Here is a 21,302-nt window from a genome sequence, read left to right on the forward strand (position 1 = left end):
AATACATCATTACATTATAATTTACATAAATGTCAGTTATAAGAATTTGTATTGAAATCGTCAAAGGTAATAAGATTAGTAATAATTATAAAAAATAAAATTCTAAGCATGTCATGTGAATGGAAACAATTAAAATTAGACTGGTTCTCCTCAAGAGATCGTTAGACTGAAAACACATTGAAATGTATATAAAGAATAATGGCGAAAATGTCAAAGATATGTAAAGATTAATACATTAGGCAATAATTGAGTAACAATTTAAATGTCAATGTAAAAACAATAAAATAAAAACAAGAAATAATAATAACAATATGAAAGTATGTTATAACTCCCCAAATACAGGTGATTATGCAAAGCTAAGTAAGCCCTTAAAAGCTCGTTAAGCAAGTGCTTTTAAAGGACAGAAAAGGATTTAATGGGACGGGCTGTTTTTAGCTTCCGGAAAAGGTTTTTGTCAAGAAAAACCGTTTGCTAATATTTCACCCGTGTTTAACACATGCCATAACAAAAAATTAAAGTATAGGTTTACCTTTTCAATACCTAGTCGTGTTCACGTCGTTTTTATTTAATTAATGTTAAACTAGCCGTTACCGCAGGAACTATGCAATTTTCCGCGATAAGAACTATGTCTTTCCCCGGGATGCAAACTATCTGTATAACTAATTTCATCTTAATCCATTCAGCGGTTTAGACGTGATGAAGTAACAAACAAACAGACTTATTATAACGTCTTATGTTTTCTACTATATTATGTATTCTGGCAAATAAAGCATTCTTTTTGTAAAACATTGTATTTATTGTTATTTTGTACTGCAAATTATTGAATAAATTATCTTATCTTATCTTATCTTATCTTATTCTCATTCTCAAACTTTCGCATTTTATATATTTATTATCTATAATATAAAAGTGAACCGCCAGAACGGGAACAAAAACTAGACAGAGCAGGATGGCGCTCTACAACACTATTTTGACACGTTTCTCTCAAACAACGCATTATTTCTATGGAATTTTAAAGAAAATCGATTCTGTGACCTTGGAATTCCGAAAAACTTGAGAAAATATGATATTGGGTGTGTACATTTTGTATATTAAGCAAAATAAAATCACAAGTTCGAATTTCGAGCCAAAAACAAACGATATCTATGCCAGTGTTGCCATTCAGGGAAAAATAAATCTATTCATTCATAATCAAAATACCACAAACGGGACTTATCACGCTATTATTACACAAGTAATATTTACCTCGACGTTTCGGCAAGGTTACAGTTGCCGTGGTCACGCGTAGACTGAAGTGTGGGGTGTCAAGTCTGCCTAGCTTGTGTAATAATAGCGTGATAAGTCCCGTTTGTGGTATTTGACTATGAGTGAGAATCACGAAAGTTTAAACGTTAAATCTATTCATTATCCTGCATTGCAGTCTGTAAAGCTCTTAAACCCATTCATTGCCGCGCGCCAGATTACGTACTTTGCTGCGATGCCAACGCTTCTGCAGAACAGACCCCCATCGGCGTCAGCGGCATCCAGGTAAAGCTAAATTAGACGCACATCGGCTTATCCCCAAAAAGGAATCTCTTCCAGCTAACCTATAAACAGTCCTATGAAGCATAAACTATTTTTCCACCTGCAATGAATTTGACATGAATCTTTCGCTTCCTCAACACTCATTATACTTTTTACACATGCTCGCCGTTTTCGGGTAGGTAAAGTCAAGGATTTTAAGTCATAAGCCACCATGGAACCATTTCTCAGTAAACGTCATAGTGACATCGCATTAATTGACTTTTCCATTGAAAAGTTGCCATGGTGGCTCACGAATTAAAGTCCTTGACTGTACTTTTGACCTGAGCTTTCTTTAGGACAATTCCCGATCTGATGGAATGTCCTTCTTGACAATTAGTATAGTTTTTTTTTTAATAAAAGTTGTTTATTTCCAGAACAATACAGGTCCAACTATAAAAAAAGGTATATTAGGTACAATAAAATTAAATAAACTAAAACTATAATAAATCTAAAAATGGACCCTGCGGCATGGTACCAAAGATGCTGGCAGCATTTCCCCGCTGGATCGCAAGACTGATGCGTTGAGCGAGGAAACTGCCAGCTCTTCGGTCTCCTGTGGTATCTCTGAGTCTCTTAGTATAGTTACATGTTGAATTACTAAATTGATACCCAATTTACTATTCCCTAAGTTAACGAATCACCGTTGTAAACTGAGTAGCCTCAAACCCAAACCTGCGTCCCCATTGTGCCCGCAGCCCCTCTGTCAATATTTACCCATTTTGGAAAACTCGCAACGTCTACAATCCACAAAACCACTCGATTAGTTTTAATCCACGTAATTTACGAACATCCCTGAGTCGCGATTAATTGATGATACGTCTTTAAGAACTAAAATGTTATCCGTCCCTCTAGATCCTGATTGAGTTCCGATCGCGGCCCAATCGATTCATTCGTAAACTTAATAGGAAAAGTTTCAACTCTTATTAATTTCCATTCCCTTACTTTATGAAAGGTTTTTCCTGAATTTTTATCATTATTTCAAACGTAATATTATTCGGGCTCTGGCTTCTTAACTTGCTTGGAATGGTTTTGTTTCGGTTCGTGTAGCCGTTCTATGTAGACGAGATTATTGCACAGTGGTGAAACTGGACCACGAAGCTTAAGGTCCCGGGTTCAATACCCGGTCAGTGCAGACTATTATGTACGAAACATACGAATGTTTGTTCTAGTCTTGGGTGTTGGCTAGTGCCCATATTACAAAATCGAACCAGCGTCCTGTGAGAGCCCTCCCGGAGCGATACAACTTAGGGATGTTTAAAAACCGGCCAAGAGCGTGTCGGACACGCCCAAGATAGGGTTCCGTAGCCATTACGAAAAAAATAAGTAATATTTTTCTAATGATTTTGGTATTTTATACGGAATCTTCCAAGTTTAGGTAAATTTTATACCTTAGGCTACTATTTACTTTTAAACTACTAATAATTTTCAAGCATCCTTAACCGTTAGGTATAGTTTTCCTTGTAAGTTTGATATACTTACTATCATCCTACAAATTAACCCAAGATTTTGGAATCGATTTTACACTTTAAAGCAAACAAATCACTGAATCAAAAAATCGTCTTAGCAACCACCTATCAAATTAGCAAAATACCTTCTATGAGAAAAAAAAAATCACCTCCACTTTACGTTTATGGGAGGACCCTAAAAAAAAAATTTTTAAGAATTTTTTATTGTACCATTTTGTCGGCATAGTTCACATATATATCCGTGCAAAATAACAGCTTTCTAGCATTGACAGTCCCTGAGCAAAGCTGCGGACGGACGGACAGACAGACAGACACAGACATGGCGAAACTATAAGGGTTCCGTTTTTGCCATTTTGGCTACGGAACCCTAAAAATGACCCCTTCAGTCTCTCAGCAATGACTTCTCATCAGCTAACCCTCATGCTCGTTTCCCCCTGTTATAAAAAAAACATGTTGAATTTAAGGCTGCATTTCAACCAGAGATGTACGAGGAATGTGTTTTTCGTGAACCAATAGGAACACTTCATTTACCTCGCCTCGCTCCGCTCAGGTTTGCACGAAAGCGGTGCTGTGCGAAGATGGGTAAGTGAAGCGTTTCTATTGGTTCATGACAAACACATTCACATCTGAATAACCAACAAAAAATTAGAAAACTCCCGACTTTGTCACTTTAAAGTTCAATATCTCAAAAACGGCTGAACCGATTTTGATAACGAAAATACAAACTGTGACATGGATGCACAGAAAAACCAGAAAAAGAGACCAGCGCTGGGAATCCAACCCAGGTCCTCAGCAATCCGTGCTGCGTGCTATAACCCCTGCACCACTGCAGGTAAAAGTAACAAATTTGGGTCGAAAATAAAAATACAAAAAGACTTCCAAAAATCAATCACGATTTTGATAAAACATGTCTAAAAACCATCGCGAGAAAACCTGCTATCAAATAAAAAAAACCGCATTCAAATCGGTCCACCCGTTTAAGAACTACGGTGCCACAGACAGAGACAGACACACACACACAGACATACAGACACACAGACACACATAGCGGTCAAACTTATAACACCCCTCTTTTTGCGTCGGGGGTTAAAAACACTCGCAAATCTCTGGCGGAAACGCGGCCGTGGCGGGGTGAGATCATTTTCCTACTTGATATAAAAATGTAAGACTCCATCAAGCAACACTGAATTTTTCAAGATAAAAATATTTAACGAGTATTTGCTTTCTATTAACTACAAGAAGTAGGTAAATAAGATAGCCCCGTAATAAAATGCTACCAGAAACTCCTGAAAAATTAGGCTGCATTACCTTGAGATTCCCCAGCAAACAAGGTTAACTGAAAACGAAAGTAGAGAGTGAATGAAACAAAGGGATGATTAAAATATAATTTCTATTTCATTTAACCATGAATTTAATTTCGTTGCTGTCTTATATTGTTTCTCACTATATACTAGATATAGTCAAGGTCATATATCATCTAAGACTCTTTTATGTGACAAGTCACTCGAATCTGTGAATTTTACCTACCTACTGTGTATTTTTAAGAAACATTTTTTTCCAAGAAAAGAACATTCGTTCTGATAAACATTCGGCCTTTTGCTCATAGGCATTATAAAATTCGGTACTTTGAACTCTAACGTCACAAATATATAATGCATACCTTAAACATCACCGTGTCATACCACTTCCGTTTACCTACCCTCGTTATCATTGAAATGGTCACTGGGTTAGACGTAAAGTGGGAAACAGTGTTGTATGGATATAAATTGCCACCGCACCGATGAGACGACCGGCATCTGTCTCGATCAAACAGATAGAGATAGGGCCAATTAATGGCTGACCAATTGGCCGTTAGCGTGAAATAAAAAAGACTACAATTAACTTCGTACAAGCGAACAAATAAACTTACATAACTTAATAAATATCATGGGACACTTGACACCAATTGACCTAGTCCCAAACTAAGCAAAGCTTGTACTATAGATACTAGGCAACGGACAAACATACTTATATACGAGTAAATCACACTTAAATATTAAACATCCAAGACCCGACGAGAACAAATATTCATATCATTGGACAAATATCTGCCCCGGCCAGGAATCAAACCAGGGGCCTCAAGCTTCGTAGTCAAGTTCTCTAACCACTTGGCCATCCGGTCGTCTTGCAACATAAATCATAATAATATTTCAGCAACTACTTTGCCTAGAATTTTACTTTACATTTTGTTGGCTATGCCTATTCTATCCGACAACTAGAAATGGGTCATGAAAACTAACTTAACCTAGCCCATTTTTAGGGTTCCGTAGCCAAAATGGCAAAAACGGAACCCTTATAGTTTCGCCATGTCTGTCTGTCCGTCCGCAGCTTTTCTCAGGGACTATCAATGCTAGAAAGCTGTCCGACACGCTCTTGGCCGGTTTTTTAAGTCTGACACAGGTCGTTATGTAAAATTATAATATGCACCCTGATCGTTGTATCGACCATTATATAAAATGGCATTATTCCTTAAGAACATTAAAAATAAAGCTAGAAATATATTTTCTAAGTTACCTATCCTGTGCTATCCAAAGTAAATGCACTCCTGATACCATAGTGTCTGAAAAGGTGCCAAGTGTAGGTTCAACTTTTTCTTTTCAACTTATCATCTCTTGTTATTCTCATATTGTGTGACAAACACAAACACTTAAGTCCCTTTGAACCATAAGGCGGTTGTCACACTGCCGACGCATCCCGTTGCGGCATGCGGAGCGACGATTCCCGTGCGGTGACGACGCACCATCGTACGGATTTGCTCGGCCTCTCCGTCTGGAACGGCGGTGCACGACGAATCGCGTTTTATTACAAGCTTTTCTTTAGCTTCCCCTGTTTATTTATTTATTAATGTTTCTTATGTTCATTTCTACGGTGCTCAATGTGGCATACCCCGCGTCCCGCACGGCATCGTCGTCCGGGAACTGTGAATCGTCGTGCGATTCGCACCTCCGCACGTAGAGATGGAGCCAGTCTGTTACACCATGCGGTTTTTGTGTACAAATCAATATTCTACAGTACAAAGTTAAGAACCGCAGCACCGTACGCCGCTGCGATGTGCGGAGTAGTGTGAGAACTGCCTAACCCAATGCGATACGTACCCCATGACGTACCTGATCCTTAGCCCCATCCGCACGTACAGGCCGAGGATGATGAAGGCTGGAAGGATGAAGAACAGGAGACTGCTCAGCTCGCAAAGGTACCAGGAGGGCATCACCAGCATGCCGCAGAAGGCAGACTCAAGGGAAGAATTGCCGGAACCTGCCGGGATAGAAATATCTTTATTATAAAAAAGTAAGAAAGTACACAAATCACAACTACATATAATATTACAAGTAGACAAGAAGAGGGTTACAGTATGTCATTAAAGCACTCCCCGCAGGTGGGAAGGCTACTTATTCATATCTCTAACACGAGTACCTTCATTTTGACTTTTAATCAGACTTGCGTTTGGTTTCTACATTATTTAATCACAGATTATAAGCTATTGTTGTTCTTCGTAAATCTATAAATTTATTATTACCTATTTATTGTACACTTTTCCGACACAAACTTATTTGTGCTGATTCCGGTCCAATACATTAGGTGCAAAGATATGAAGGTGTTGGCTGAAAATTAGCGCTGTAGTAGGCAGCATATACTTACTGCAGCATAATGCTGAGTCAATTCCTTTTCGACATCATCAAATGTTTTTCTTTTCTGTAAATTATGTATTATTTTAAGTTTGATGTCGAAATAAAGTTATGTCTATGTCTATGTCATTGCCAGAGCCCGGAATTTTCGCGGCATTTTTGATCTGTCATAGTGACTTCTCGCTTATCGACTACCTAAATGATATCGATAATTTTATATACTCAGCAGCACAAAATTAGGCCCTCTACATACAAAATTACATAACTGCATATACAAGGTGCTAACAAATTAAGTACCAATATTTTACAAGACCTTAAGTTAGATCAAACAATTAACTTTAAATAAAAATTAAGAAAACTTTTTATACGATATTTTTGTTTTATTTTCCTGAACAAAATAAATAAATTGTCATTCCGCCCAAACATAATCAGCCTGTGCATTTGAGTGACAAGATATTTAACACTTTCTGTCAAGTGAACCCATAGGTATGAGGGGTTCGTTTTACTCCGCGTAGAATTCGTTTATCGTCAGGTCAACAATAGACGGTTTTATCGTTAAAGCGATCTTTTCCAATTAACTATTGAGCAGTCTTAAATGAGATAAGTATAGATAAAAATGATTATGCAATGAAAACAATGAATATTTAAACATTTCTAATTTAATCGCTCCGTTTCGACGTGAAAGACGGACAAACATACAAACACACTTTTGCATTTATAATTTAGTATTAGTACAGGTACTAGGAGCGACGGATCGACATGATTTTTTGCATAAAGATTGTTTATGGGCCAGAGAGTGACATAGGCTACTTTTTTTCCCAAAAATGCACAGTTCCCGAGGGACAACCGAATTCGACGCGGGCAAAATCTAGTAAATTAATAAACAGTCGTATTAATACGAATGTAAGTACACAACCAATATTTTATATACTTACCACACCTTTACAATGTTTTAAACGAAAGATACTGAAAAACATCATCGCATTTCATGAGTAAATAATTAAGGGCAATTTAGGAAGTCGTATCAAACGAGATTGGCTGTTAAGCAGAAAACGAAATCCAATAAACTCCAATTTACAGTAAAAATGAGCTCGACTTGTTTGTATTGCCCGCGTATATATAAATACTTATGTAAATAGCGCATACTTGACATATTTTCAATTTCACTGGCAGATAACGAAGGAATACTGAGACAAAGCACATGATTTGTTCTTCATCGGTTGTTTCATGTCATGTTAAATTGGCGGCCAGAGGCCGTATTGTACATTGCGCGAGCGCTTGCTATCGCTAGATATATAGATATATTCACTATTTCTTTTTGTGTAACGGGGTAAGATGGTGACAGAAAGAGGTGGTGAATGCGATGGCAAGAGCCCGCGCTTTGAGGTGATTTTCCACCGGCGAGGACAGACGAGACGAGAATTGAAATTTGTATGGTGGCGCCCGCGGCGGACCGCGGGCGTGCGTGAGAATGCATACAAATTTCAATCCTCGTCTTGCCTCGCCGGTGGAAAATCACCTTTAGACAATAAGACCTCAGAGGGACTACTATCAAACTCGAAAATCGAAGTTCGTATCGCACCGTCCCTTTCACTCGCGTATTAAATTACATAATCGTCAGTGGGACGGCAACATATCTACGAAGTTCGAGTTTAGCACTTCGTAGTATATGGTCGAGGGCCTGGTCTCGCGAGCTCATAACGTTTTCGCTGTAAAAGTTATTGAATCCCAGAAAAAGTTGAACCCCTGAGCTTTGACTTTTACTAACTCTACAACTGGGCTTAGGGTTCGGCGTTTAAGTACAAAGGCGCGGACTTATCCCTGAAGGAATGTCTGCGAGTCAAACGTTGAGTGATAGAGAAGAGCAATTAAATAGGGATCAACAAATAGAGCGAAACACTAAACTAATATAATAATATAATATGTATAGGCACAAACGCAAAACATTAATATTCTGTAACTTATTATAAACTTTATAGGTGATCCTGTAAAGGTTCCGTTTTTTCTGACGGTACGGGGCCCGAAAAGTACAATTCCAGAATGTTCTGTATTACTGCAAAAAGACACGAGAACGCCTTTAGGCGTATGCGGGAGTCGTACAACTCCCCGGCCGTTAGAACCGCTCCAACTGCGATTAGGGAAACTTCAGGCGATAACTTACGACAGTCGTTAATCAACGGGCTATCGATTCTGTGAAATGCTTTTTGACGTTTGCTTTGATTGAAGATCTTACATATTTTGTATTCGGATTGCGCCCATCCTATACTCTATTTATTTTAACATTTGAAACTTAACGGTAAAATTTGCACACATTTTCAAATGAAACAACGAAACTATTTAAAATTGTGTTAACTTCTATCTAAGTATGTTTATCCGTTGCCTTGCACTCATAACAAAACCTTTGCTTACTTTGTCACAAATGACTAGGTAAAAATTGATAATAATTGTTCCGTGATAAGTATTTATTTATTTTATTTTATTGCTAATGTCGTAAAATAAAAGATGACAACTATTAGGACAGTGATGAGCACTGGCACTTACTCAAAGTAAAATTGGAGTCACTTCATTGCAGCGTGATCGATAAAATTAAAATAAAAACCAATTTGTATTATCCTTTGTACTTAATCAATCTTAGGTTTTCCGAAATTTTGACGATTTGTCATTACCCGTTGGTGATAATTAAAAGAAGTTTTCAATATAATCAGGAGTTTGAACAAAGTAACTTATTGTTAAAATTACAACAACTTGCCCTTCTGATTTGAAAACTTTTTGTAGCTGAGAAATTTGGTTTGATTGCACGGTTACTTTTAGATTTTTTATTTTATTGTTCTAATCCGCTGTTGTAAATTGCACCACCTGCTGTAATCTAGTGCTTACTTCTTGTTCCAAATTTTTAGCATAAAGAGTTTGCTCTGAAGCAATAAGGCCGGCTATTGATTACCCTGTAATTTTCTCTTTGTGTGTATGTTTTCTTTGTATACATCTCTTACCAGAGCATATAGAAAAGCATCTACACATAACTTTTTAGTTATTAATGCTAGTTAGTTGTTATGAGTAAGTATGTGGCATGTCTGGAGATGTTCTTGTCAGTAATAAATTTACAATGGCGTTATTTGTAGATAAGCTTCAAGGTAACTGTCAAACTAGCAGCGACGCGCTGAAGCGTTTGACATAACCCTTACTAATATTTAAAATACGAAAGTGACTATGCATATATCTACCTATATTTGTTTATGACATTTTTCACGTCACAGATTCGACTGATCGTGATGAAAGGTATGGAGATGGTTTGAAACTGAAAAGGACAAAAGACAGTTTTTATTTCGGAAAATTGTAAAGCAGTAGGTAGTGAGACGCACTAACACAAAATCTCGTCGAGGTGTCAATTTTTTTTAGGTGACATCAGTGAGGGCATGTTTGCTATTGGTTTGGCAAAGCTCGTGCATACTAACTGCAAGATGAGCATTCAAGGACGCATCTGGCCCTATACTAACTATAGTAAATTCTAACTTCGTATCTAGCTGTTCTGCTGACGTTAATATTATTTAAGATGAAAGTGAGAAGGACGGTACGATACGAATTTCAATTTTCGGATTTCGTAGTAGCCCCCTGAGTAACGCATGTCTCACTCTCCGGGTTGCCTAACGAAAATGTTTACTCTACGCCACTGATGTACACCTAGTGACTTGACCTGTCATATAGAGTACCGAGAATTCGAGCCTCGGCTAACCTCTGAGTTACTCGGGACTTATTTGCAAAGTTACATTTGTAATTTGCAAGTGGCGAGTTGTCGTTCATTGTGGCGTTCTAAGGGGGAGGCCTTTGTCCAGCAGTGGACGTCTTCCGGCTGATGATGATGATGATGATTTGTAATTTGACCATGAGCTTTTTGGCAAAGAAAAACATGGCAAGAAACCTGCATACACGACACGTGTAAGCTCTACTTTGCGTGAGGTTCCACATTCGCACGCGCTATAGAGTTCAAGCCCTCTCATTGTGAAAGGAGGCTTATGCCCAACAGTGGCATTAAAGTGCTTTTCCACCAGCGAGACGAGATGGGACGTGTATTAAAATCACGCTGACCCATTCCCATCAAAGATCCGAGGCCGGAGCGATGACGGAGTGATGATCGTGTTAATAAACATGCCATGTACGCGGAAATACAGTTAATTATCACAATAACAACTCGTATCGCACATCCTTTCCTATACATACTGTTTCCACCGAAGATGCGCTAGGAGAGAATTGAAATGTTGCAATACATATTAAATTTCATCTCGTCTAGCCTCGCCGATGAAAAAGCTAACTTAAGGCTAAGTTGCGGTTTAAGATTGTAACACATTGATGTTGCTGTGTGCATGACCGTCATGTATACAACAATACTGATTTGTTACAATCTCAAACCGCGCGCCAAGGTAACCTAATAAACCTATAATATCTGCTGTAGCGAATCGCGTTCCGCCATCGCCGTGGCCCCAGCCTTACGCGTTTCTTGCGACAAGTCTCCCACCAACTAATGAGGAGCTGTGCTTAACAGAGTCTTTCTATGCTTAATTAAGTTAATTACCCGTTTTTATTACAGCTAAGGTATACATGTCCTTGACCCTTGGGCAAATAATGACCCCTGTTTGATGTTCCAGTGAAAATGGTAGTAGCTAATAAAGAGTCATTGTATTGTATTGTGTTGAAAGGAACGTGGACCTTGACTGCGGGGATAATCCTCAAATTCAAGGTCGCTCAACGAGCTATGGAGAGAGCAATGCCCCTAGCCTGCCCCTTCTTCGAAGGATACAATCCGAAATCACAATTATCCGACAAAGAACGAAAGTCACCGAAGTCAAGAGAATTAGTTCGCTGAAGTGGCGCTGTGCTGGCCACGTCTGTCGCAGGACCGATGAACGGTGGAGCAGACGAGTCCTCGAATGGAGACCACGGACGGGAAAACGTGTAGGGTGTCCTGAGGCACGGTGGACGGACGACCTTAAGAGGGTCGCTGGGCAGATAGATGTGAGGGGCTGAAGACAGTGTTGTGGCGCGCCATGGAAGAGGCCATGTCCAGCAGTGGACTGCTGTGGGCTGATGATGATGATGATGATTCATTCATAAGTGCTTGTTATTGCCTAAATTGAATAAAGATATTTTGACTTTGAATTTGACTTTGACTTTGATGTATATAGGTTGGCATGATGATGGAATGGCTGTAAGGCTGAAGAACTTACCAGGTGGATAGTCAGCGTAGTGTATGGTGGTGTACATGGCGACTGGCGTAGCAGCTAGGAGAGAGAGCACCCACAGCGCTGCCACGATGCGGAGGGCTCTTCGCAGACCGGCCATCGCGTAGAGGTGGAGAGGATGACAGATGGCCAGGTAGCGCTCCAGGGAGAACGCCACGATGGTGAGAACTGACACGTATGATGCACTGCGAAAGAAATAATTATCTTTATAAAACTATGTATAGCCCTTGACGAAAGAGTTTATATACATACACCGCATATTTATACCTACTGTATGAAAACCTTGGTGCACGAGTCTGACTGGCACTTGGCCATTTTTTCATAGTAAGTAGAAACAAAAACAGCGAAAAATTTAATAATAATAATATATTTCTTTATTTAGTAATTAATCCTATTATTACATTTCATTACATTATATCACACATTATTTTACATAAATTAAATTAAATTAAATTACATCATTGGAATTAAAAATAAAAGTAAAATCAATTCAAATAAATCACAACAAAAAATAAAAATAAAAGGAATAATAATTAAATCGACCAAAAAAATTAAATTAAATTAAATTAAATTAAGTAAATTAAAATGTACAATAGTCAATATTCGTTGTATTGCACTCTCAGTGTATTAAAAGATCTCTTAGTGTACCATAGCTGAACCGTATAAAACGCCTGACAATAAGCTTAAAACAGGGTGATTTTGACTTGGTTTGAACAATTAAAAAACCTTCGTGCCAGCATATTACTTTTAACTGCCAACGCTCGATGCTGCCTCTCAAGGTCCTGATCATCCTTCAAGTCACCGTGGTACTTATAAGACACTATACTTAAAAGAAGACCGATCTATTCAATGACAGGCTGAATAAAGTCAGGACCCTTACCGTATCTAAATACCATCACTTGCGTCTTTTTAACATTACAATACAATACAAATATTCTTTATTGCACACCATAAATCAGTACAAAAACTTATAATATAAACACTTAGATTCAGGGTGGACAATAGGCGGTCTTATCGCTTAAAAGCGATCTCTTCCAGACAACCATTTGGGTACAAGAGCTTATGGTTATGTCAAACAAAAATAGGTGGCGGAAACAGAAACAGAAAACAAGAACAAACAAAAAATCAATAATATTAAAATAAATACAAATGATATAATTATATAAATACATACATACAATTCTTATACAATACATATACTACTAACATAAAAAGCAATATAAGTTGTCAAAAAGGCCGTAATGGGAGAAAAGGATAAGAAATTAGGAAATAAAATAAATAAACACAGAAAAGACTGAGGACAGAGTTAAGAAGGCAGTGTCAAGAAGTGAGCCTTGACGAGATTTTTGAAAATAGGAAGAGATTTAGCTTTTCTCACATCTAGGGGAATAGAATTCCATAGAAGGATTGAAGTGCTAGTGAAGGAGTTATGATAGAACTTAGATGAAGAATTTGGAACAGTGAGAAGTAAATTTTGGGAAGACCGAATGGGAGACAGAAACTTAAAACATTGTTGGAGATATTCTGCTTAACATTGTACTTGAGACCATGAGAAGCTGCATGCCGAGCACATATTATTATCAAGCAATTTTGTCATGCCATTAACGGAGGGGCTCAAAAGCGCCATGTCGTTTTAAAAAGAAAATGTTGAAAGACATATTTTGGTATTACTAAATGTTGTTTTCAATGGAAGATCGCACAAAGGAATACATTAATCTTTACTGTCCACCAAATGTTTGCTGACAGACAAAGGAACGATTCACTTTGCAAACACCAGATGTGACGCGAGTCAACTTCGAAACCCGAAGGCATGTTTATCTGTTTATACATTAACGTCAATATTTTACCTGATTTACGTACCTACGCGAAATTCAAGATATTGATAGACGTGTTTGTGGATAAATAGACGAGCAGACACTGTTTGTCTACCAAATGATTATGTTTGGTACGACTATGTGATGGCAATGGGAACACCCAAATACTCCGAAATATTTTATTCCGAATTTGCTAATTCCGATTTTCAAAACTCCGATTTTCACAATTCCTAATTTGGAAAGACATATTGAAAATATCGATTTTTTAAATATCCGGTTTTTAAAACTCTGAAGAATGAAAAGCACGAAATGTTATTGGCCCGAAGTACAGTAAGTATTCCGATTATAAATTTTTCGAAATGACATTGCTAATTCGGAAATATGACATTCGGCAAAATAAACTTCGTGGTTTTAATAATCGGAATCTTGATTTCAAATCTCGAATAAATATCAATCAATTTAGATAAATTTACCTGCATTCTTAGGTTAGAAAAGGTTAGGTTAGAATTGCGACAAGGCGCGAAGCACCATAACTGCGCGCAATAGGAGCTCCGCGAAGCGGAGCTCCGTCGACCTTGTGTCACATTGCTGAAAATCAATAACAGTAAAAACTGTTTTAGGCCAATCTAACCTAAATATAGCTTAAGTTAATAAGTCGGGATTTATTATTGATATGTGTAATGATATTCCGAATTTTGTAAATCGGTATTTTAGTAATCGGAATTCGTATTCCGTATTTTTGACATTTCGGATTATTGAGTCGGACTTCGTACTGTTCGGTTTATTAAAATTCGGAATTTAGAAAATCGTAAGTTTAAACATTACGTATTTTTAATTTTCGGATTTATAAAAATCGGATTTATGAAGAATGGAAATAATCATATTAGGAATTTTAAAACATTCGGAATTATAAAAATCGGTATTTTGAAGTTCGTGATTCTGACTTTCGGAATTTAGTTTTTCGTATTTATGTAGTGTACCCGATGGCAATCGCACAAAAATTCGAGGTATATTTTTACTACCACAATTTTAAGGGTTAGTTACATACATAGTCCTAAAATTAACACACTTCATATGTTTTACTTAAAAAAGACCTTTTTTCCTTGAACTACAAACAACATTATGCACATATTAAATAATATTATACAGGATAACTCACGTCGTAAATCGAGTTTAGCTCGACATGTTTCGGGCTAATTCGCAGATTCGGGCATGTTCTTTGAGTTTCGTGGGGTAGTGGCGTGAGCAGAGCGGTGGCGCGCAGTGCGCGTCTTGCAGCAGCCGCCGAGTGGCGTCTCTCCTAGGAAGAAGGGCTACTAATTAGCCCGAAACATGTCGAGCTAAATTCGATTTAAGACGAGAGTTATCCGGTACAATATCCTTTAATACGAGTGAGTCTCACGGTAGTTTCATGTTTAAAACATTATGCACACGCGCAATCATACGATAGCTGTGTCTATGCTAAGTAAAGATAAATAAAATGCATAATAAAGTTTCATTTAAACTGTATGATACAGTTTAAAGGAATGTTTTCCATAAATGTTCCGAGTTTGTTGACAAGCCACTACTCTCATATTTATGAAAATTACTTTGCTCACCCGCGACCTTATGATAGCTATATGCAAGAAACTAAACAAATCTATGTTTTACACAATCACAACCCTCAAGAGCTCGTAGCTTCGTATTCCGGAAATATTCTTTGATTTTCGAATTTTCGCCAAAGAAGATGCGTATAGCAAAATGTATCAAATTGTTTATTTAATTACTTCGCTGGCTCCCTTGGGTCGAAATATCCGGCCCGATAAAACATAGGGTATGTCCGTATACCCATTCTGTTGAGTAAGGTGAGGTCATACCGAAACACATTTTTATCTACACCTATGTAGTAAATCCTCAATTATGCGTTCAAAAACCATAGGTAATGAACAGCATTACGACATCGGATTCTATTATGAACACTAATGGTCATTACGATACAGATATCTGCATCGTAATGAGATTTCATACATCATTACAGCACCGGGGCGCGCCGTGCCGCGTGCACAAGCAGCAGCAGGTCGTCGCGCGCGCAGCGGGCGCAGCTCGTGGGACAGACATAGGTACGCCTACCTAGTTCTCGTTAATGCAGGTCATTCTCAATGGTTTTGAACACATGATAGAGGATTTAATATATGTATTATTATGGATGTAGATAAAATATTGTATGCAACTGTACATAATTAGGCCTTAAAACACTCATGTGGCCCTATTATAAAACAACACGTGTCTTTTAAGGACCCCTATTACGATACAGTTGCATAAATAACTATTATAGGTTTCTCATAGTTCACCCTAAATGTCAGAAATGGCAGTCCGTAGGTACAATCAAGTACAAATTTAAAATACCTATTATGCACGTTACCTTACGCCCTTGCAATATAGTAAAATGTATATATCCTGAATAATATTCCAGTAACATAATATGTTACTGAAATAAGATTACCGACTTCAGAATTTTCCGTAGCTTTTTCGAGAACGAATAACATCAATCGTTTTTATTAATATAATAAAGAGGAAATTCGTACCCGGACAGACAGATAATGAAAAAATTCTGTTATAACCCGCTTAAGTGTAGGTAGGTATGTATTTTTAGCCAACTCAGAAAAATAATGTTTTCTCCATGTATTGGCTTTTTCTATAAATAAAAATCATCGATAAAAAACTCTTATTGAAATCAAATAAAAAAAATGTAATACAATTTATTATAATCCATACCTACTAATATTATAAATGAGACAGTGTGTGTGTATTTGTGTGTTTGTATGTTTGTCCGTCTTTCACGTCGAAACGGAGCGACGAACTAAAGTAATTTTGGCATCGAGATAGTTTATGAGCCAGAGAGTGACATAGGCTACTTTTTATCCTGGAAAAATGCACAGTTCCCGAGGGAACAGCGCGGAATAAACGAATCCCACGCGACGAAGCTGCGGGCAAAAGCTAGTGCAATAATATATAGATCACGCTGCAAGCCATTTAAAGGTCTCTCTAAAGACTACCAGCCTTATTCATAAAAAGTTAGAGCCTCCTTGAAGGCTCCTTGAAGGCCCGATGCTAAAAAACATGATTCATAAACGTCTGTTAGCGCTAATCAGTCGATCAAGGCTCTGCTAAAGTTAGAGGACCGTAGACCCTCCTTTATCTCTCTGCTAAGTCACAAAATGGCCGCCACAAGTTTGAACAGCTGACTTTGACTAGAGCAAAAAACCATAGGTACCGAAGATATTTATAGTGAAGGCAGGGCTACGCAGATTAAAAAAAAAACAGGAAAAAATATTTTCAGGAATTTGTATTTAAAAATCCTCTAAATTAGCAACAATAAATTAACAATAAATATGAAAAAAAAATAAGGATGATTAACATAATTATGGCTTTTTGCACAACATAAACATGCGGATCGGAAATGGCGGGAAAACAAACATCTCGCTTTTTTTTTTTTCCTGGTAATTTGCTGTCACTGCTGTCAATTTTTTTTTAATTATCGATTAGGCCATTTTTTGTCTTTGATTTGTCAAGGTGGCCAACATAACGCGTCTAATCCGTCTATCAGCAGCTCAACAACTAGCAGACTGCTAGCAAGCGTTTATGAATCATACTTCTTGACAACCGTCTAACAAGCTTAATCAGTCTGCTAAGTAACAGACCGATCAAACCTCAATTAAGGATTTTTTATGAATAAGGCTGTACATATTTACAGCTTTTGCTGTTGAAACTTTGGGTCCATGGAGTTCGGACGCTCACAAACTTTTTGGACAAATAAAAAAATCGAAATTACCAATGACCAGGGCTGGTGCATTTCTCGCCAATCACGATCCAGCGCGGAAATGCAGCCAGCCTTATGGGCACTCTTCCTCAGGGACAAGACTTGGGCGAACTGTATGTATAGTTAATTTATTTTTAGGATAGGTAAGTGTAACCTCAATACGGTATTTGACTATTTTTTATATGTATTATAAATTAAAACTTCACAATGCCTGTTATCGAATAGAGAAACAAATTTTAAGCTGCCTTTACAAATAACAAAGTTATAAAGGTTTGAAATCCAAGATTAGACAGTGAAAGACATACTGGCATGTGACGTCACACGCTAGTAGCGCCATACTTGCTGCATAGAGAAAAGCGTTTGAGAAAGAGACAGGTATATAGATTTTTCAAAAAATAACTACAAATCCAAATTTTAACTGATTTATGTTTTCTCTTCGCTAAACACTTTCTGTATACCTATATTTTCATAATAATATATAAGAAATGGCAAATTCAGGAGTAGTCAAATACCGTATTGTTCCTTTTTAAGACATTTATATTGATTCATTCTGTGTGATGTCACTGATGTCTAATAATATGTAATGACCAATTCCAGTCTGAAATAGGTACATACTTTCTATTTCGCGCTTTATGTCGACTAAATACTGTTCCTAATAGGATTATTTACTTGAAGATATAATTGAACCGTATTCAAGCAAATAAATATTTATATTTTTGTTTAAATTTCTACAAAGGAGACCTACGCAGCAGTGGGTACTGATTAGTTGACTAAGATAAATGTAAACAACTTTATAAATGGAAACACTCCTTTTAATGACGTATATTTTTAACCCCCGGCGCAAAAAGAGGAGTGTTATAAGTTTGACCGCTGTGTGTCTGTGTGTCTGAGAGTGTCTGTCTGTCTGTCTGTGGCCCCGTAGCTCTTAAACGGGTGGACCGATTTGAATGCGGTTTTCTTTAATTGAAAGCAGGTTTTCTGGCAATGGTTCTTAGACATGTTTTATCAAAATCGGTTCAGCCGTTTTTGAGATATTGAACTTGAAGTGACAAAACCCCGCGTAAGCGCAGCATTAGCTGAGTTTGCTCCTTTTGCCGCAGGGCAGACTACTATCTTGTATTGGTTATATTGTTGTCTTGCATTGTTTGTACTGTTGGCAATTAAATATTTTCTTTCTTTCTTTCTTTCTTTCTAAAACTTTTTGTTGGTTAGGTTATAATTGCGTTGATTTACGAGTTTGATATTTTTCATATTTTGCTTCAAAGGTTAGCAGAATTGAGTAGGTATTTGAAATTAATTTCAGCTTGTTATCTTTACGCGTGCCGAGTGCCGTGGTGGCCTAGTGGTTTGACCTATCGCCTCTCAAGCTCAAGGTCGTGGGTTCGAACCCCGGCTCGCACCTCTGAGTTTTTCGAAATTCATGTGCGGAATTACATTTGAAATTTACCACGAGCTTTACGGTGAAGGAAAACATCGTGAGCAAACCTGCACAAACCTGCGAAGCGATTCAATGGTGCGTGCGAAGTTCCCAATCCGCACTGGGCCCGCGTGGGAACTATGGCCCAAGCCCTCTTGTTCTGAGAGGAGGCCTGTGCCCAGCAGTGGGACGTATATAGGCTGGGATGATGATCTTTACGCGTTTCTCAGAAAACAGATCTTGGCAGAGAGATGGACGGAAGCATGAAAACAAAGGTGATCCTATAAGAGTTCTGTATTTATTTAATATCTGATTTTCATTACTTTCTTCTTCTTCTTCATTAGCTTATTTGAATCGTGCCGACAGGATTTGGGAAGTGAGTTATCGATGATGGCCTACCGTATATTAACGGCAGTTAGTAGGTTAAAATCAGGTATATGAGCTGGTATTAAGTCGCCAGTACCCTCGCCGGTGATCGCATTTTCATACCAAAGTAGTTTCGTCCTAATTTACAAACAAAACACCGAAACAAAATAAAACTTTGCGACTATAATGGGAGCAGCTTTTTTAATGCTTATAATTAGTTATCGTTCATATTCAATGTAACTAAATATTAATCACATTAATTTTAAGTTTTGTATGAGAAATGGAAATTCGTTATTGTTTTTTTCAGTTACATTTCATTTTAACCAAACCTAATTATAAACATCGTAATGGCTGCTTCCATTACAGTTGCAATTTACGTTTTGGTCTGTAGTGCTGCTTGTAAATCAGAAGGAAACTACGTCTGTAGGGGACGCGGGCGTACAGGGTAATAAGATTTGTTCAAGTTAACCCTGCAAATGTGGTTTTACTCAACCACCAAAGTTCCCCTAAATCAACCTTCAGAGTTGAGGCACTGAAAAAAGAAGAATCTGAAAGTGGATATAGGTGCCTACAATTAGAAAAATCGTTGAGTTTCTCCAAAATTCAATTGGTATTTGACATGAAATATTGCAGAGACGTGCCGTGCCGTGCCGTAAGCCGTGGTGGCCTAGTGGTTTGACCCATCGCCTCTCAAGCAGAGGGTCGTGGGTTCAAACCCCGGCTCGCACCTCTGAGTTTTTCGAAATTCATGTGCGGAGTTACATTTGAAATTTACCACGAGCTTTGCGGTGAAGGAAAACATCGTGAGGAAACCTGCACAAACCTGCGAAGCAATTCAATGGTGTGTGTGAAGTTCCCAATACGCACTGGGCCCGCGTGGGAACTATGGCCCAAACCCTCTCATTCTGAGGGGAGGCCTGTGCCCTGCAGTGGGACGTATATAGGCTGGGATGATGATGATGATGATGATTGCAGAGACGACTTTCGATCTAAATACTGAGTACCCGAGAAAGCCGTAAAAACGACAAAAAAGTGGAAAGTGCTGTAGCAGCGCCGACGCTGCATTGTCAACGGGTTAATCTAGGGCTGGCACGCGCCATATTAATAAAATAAACTATATTTGCATATTTCCAACTATTTTAAATAAATGGGTATGCTTCTTTGTTTTGTTTTCAAAAATATAATATGGATCATCCCAGAAAACTTAAGGGCCCAATTGTAGAAATACGGTCGTTGTTTTTCTAATATTTTAATACAATGTAGCTTTTAATAACACCGAAGTAAACCTCATTTTGCTTAGACCCCTGAGGGGCTACTACGAAACTCAAAAATCGAAGTTCGTATCGCACCGTCTCTTTCACTCGTTTATTAAATAACATAAGCGTCAGCGGGACGGCAACATACAAAGTGCGAGTTTTGCACTTCGTAGTATTTATTCAGAGCCTGTTTGCCTTGTTATTTATATATAATTATGATTGTTTTTTTGGAGTCTTTTTGTATTTTTTATTTCAACTCCAAATTTGTTACTTTTACGGGTATCCCGTCAAAGTCAAAGTCAAAATATCTTTATTCAATTTAGGCTATAACAAGCACTTATGAATGTCAAAAAAATCTACCACCGGTTCGGAAAAACCTCTGCTGAGAAGAATCCGGCAAGAAACTCAAACGAGGTATATTTTTTTTTTAAAACAGATTTACAATATTATTAAATGATATGTATACTCATCAAGTATTTAACACAACTTTATTTTTAACACAGTAGGTTCGCTATTTGAAGGGATCGCTAATGCGGATCGGAATTATTTCCAAATATCCTGTCCATGATATAGTCATTAACTTTAAAACGCCTTTGATATTAATGTCTTCTTGACAATAGATCTGAATTTTGTATCCGTTTCATTTGTAATATTTTTTTAATTTATTATAAAAACGTATGCAATTTCCCAAAAAAGACTTTTTGGTTTTAGCCGTGAAACCA

At 37.7% G+C, this 21,302-nt stretch overlaps 1 protein-coding gene across 2 annotated transcripts in view; it reads right to left on the reverse strand.

Annotated features, from left to right (window-relative positions):
* The window catches only part of LOC141435562 (neuropeptides capa receptor-like), a 114,830-nt gene that overhangs the window by 46,808 nt on the left and 46,720 nt on the right, over nt 1-21,302 (reverse strand). The window contains exons 3-4 of one of the 2 annotated variants that reach the window (XM_074098281.1): nt 11,914-12,113; nt 6,176-6,323 (exon numbers count right to left, since the gene is read on the reverse strand). In XM_074098281.1, coding sequence (XP_073954382.1) covers nt 6,176-6,323; nt 11,914-12,113 — 348 coding nt within the window. Of the gene's footprint in view, nt 1-6,163; nt 6,324-11,913; nt 12,114-21,302 lie in introns of both variants that reach the window. The other variant, XM_074098280.1, reaches the window with a different exon arrangement.

The sequence above is a fragment of the Choristoneura fumiferana genome, chromosome 15, assembly GCF_025370935.1.
Source record: "Choristoneura fumiferana chromosome 15, NRCan_CFum_1, whole genome shotgun sequence".
NCBI lineage: Eukaryota > Metazoa > Arthropoda > Insecta > Lepidoptera > Tortricidae > Choristoneura > Choristoneura fumiferana.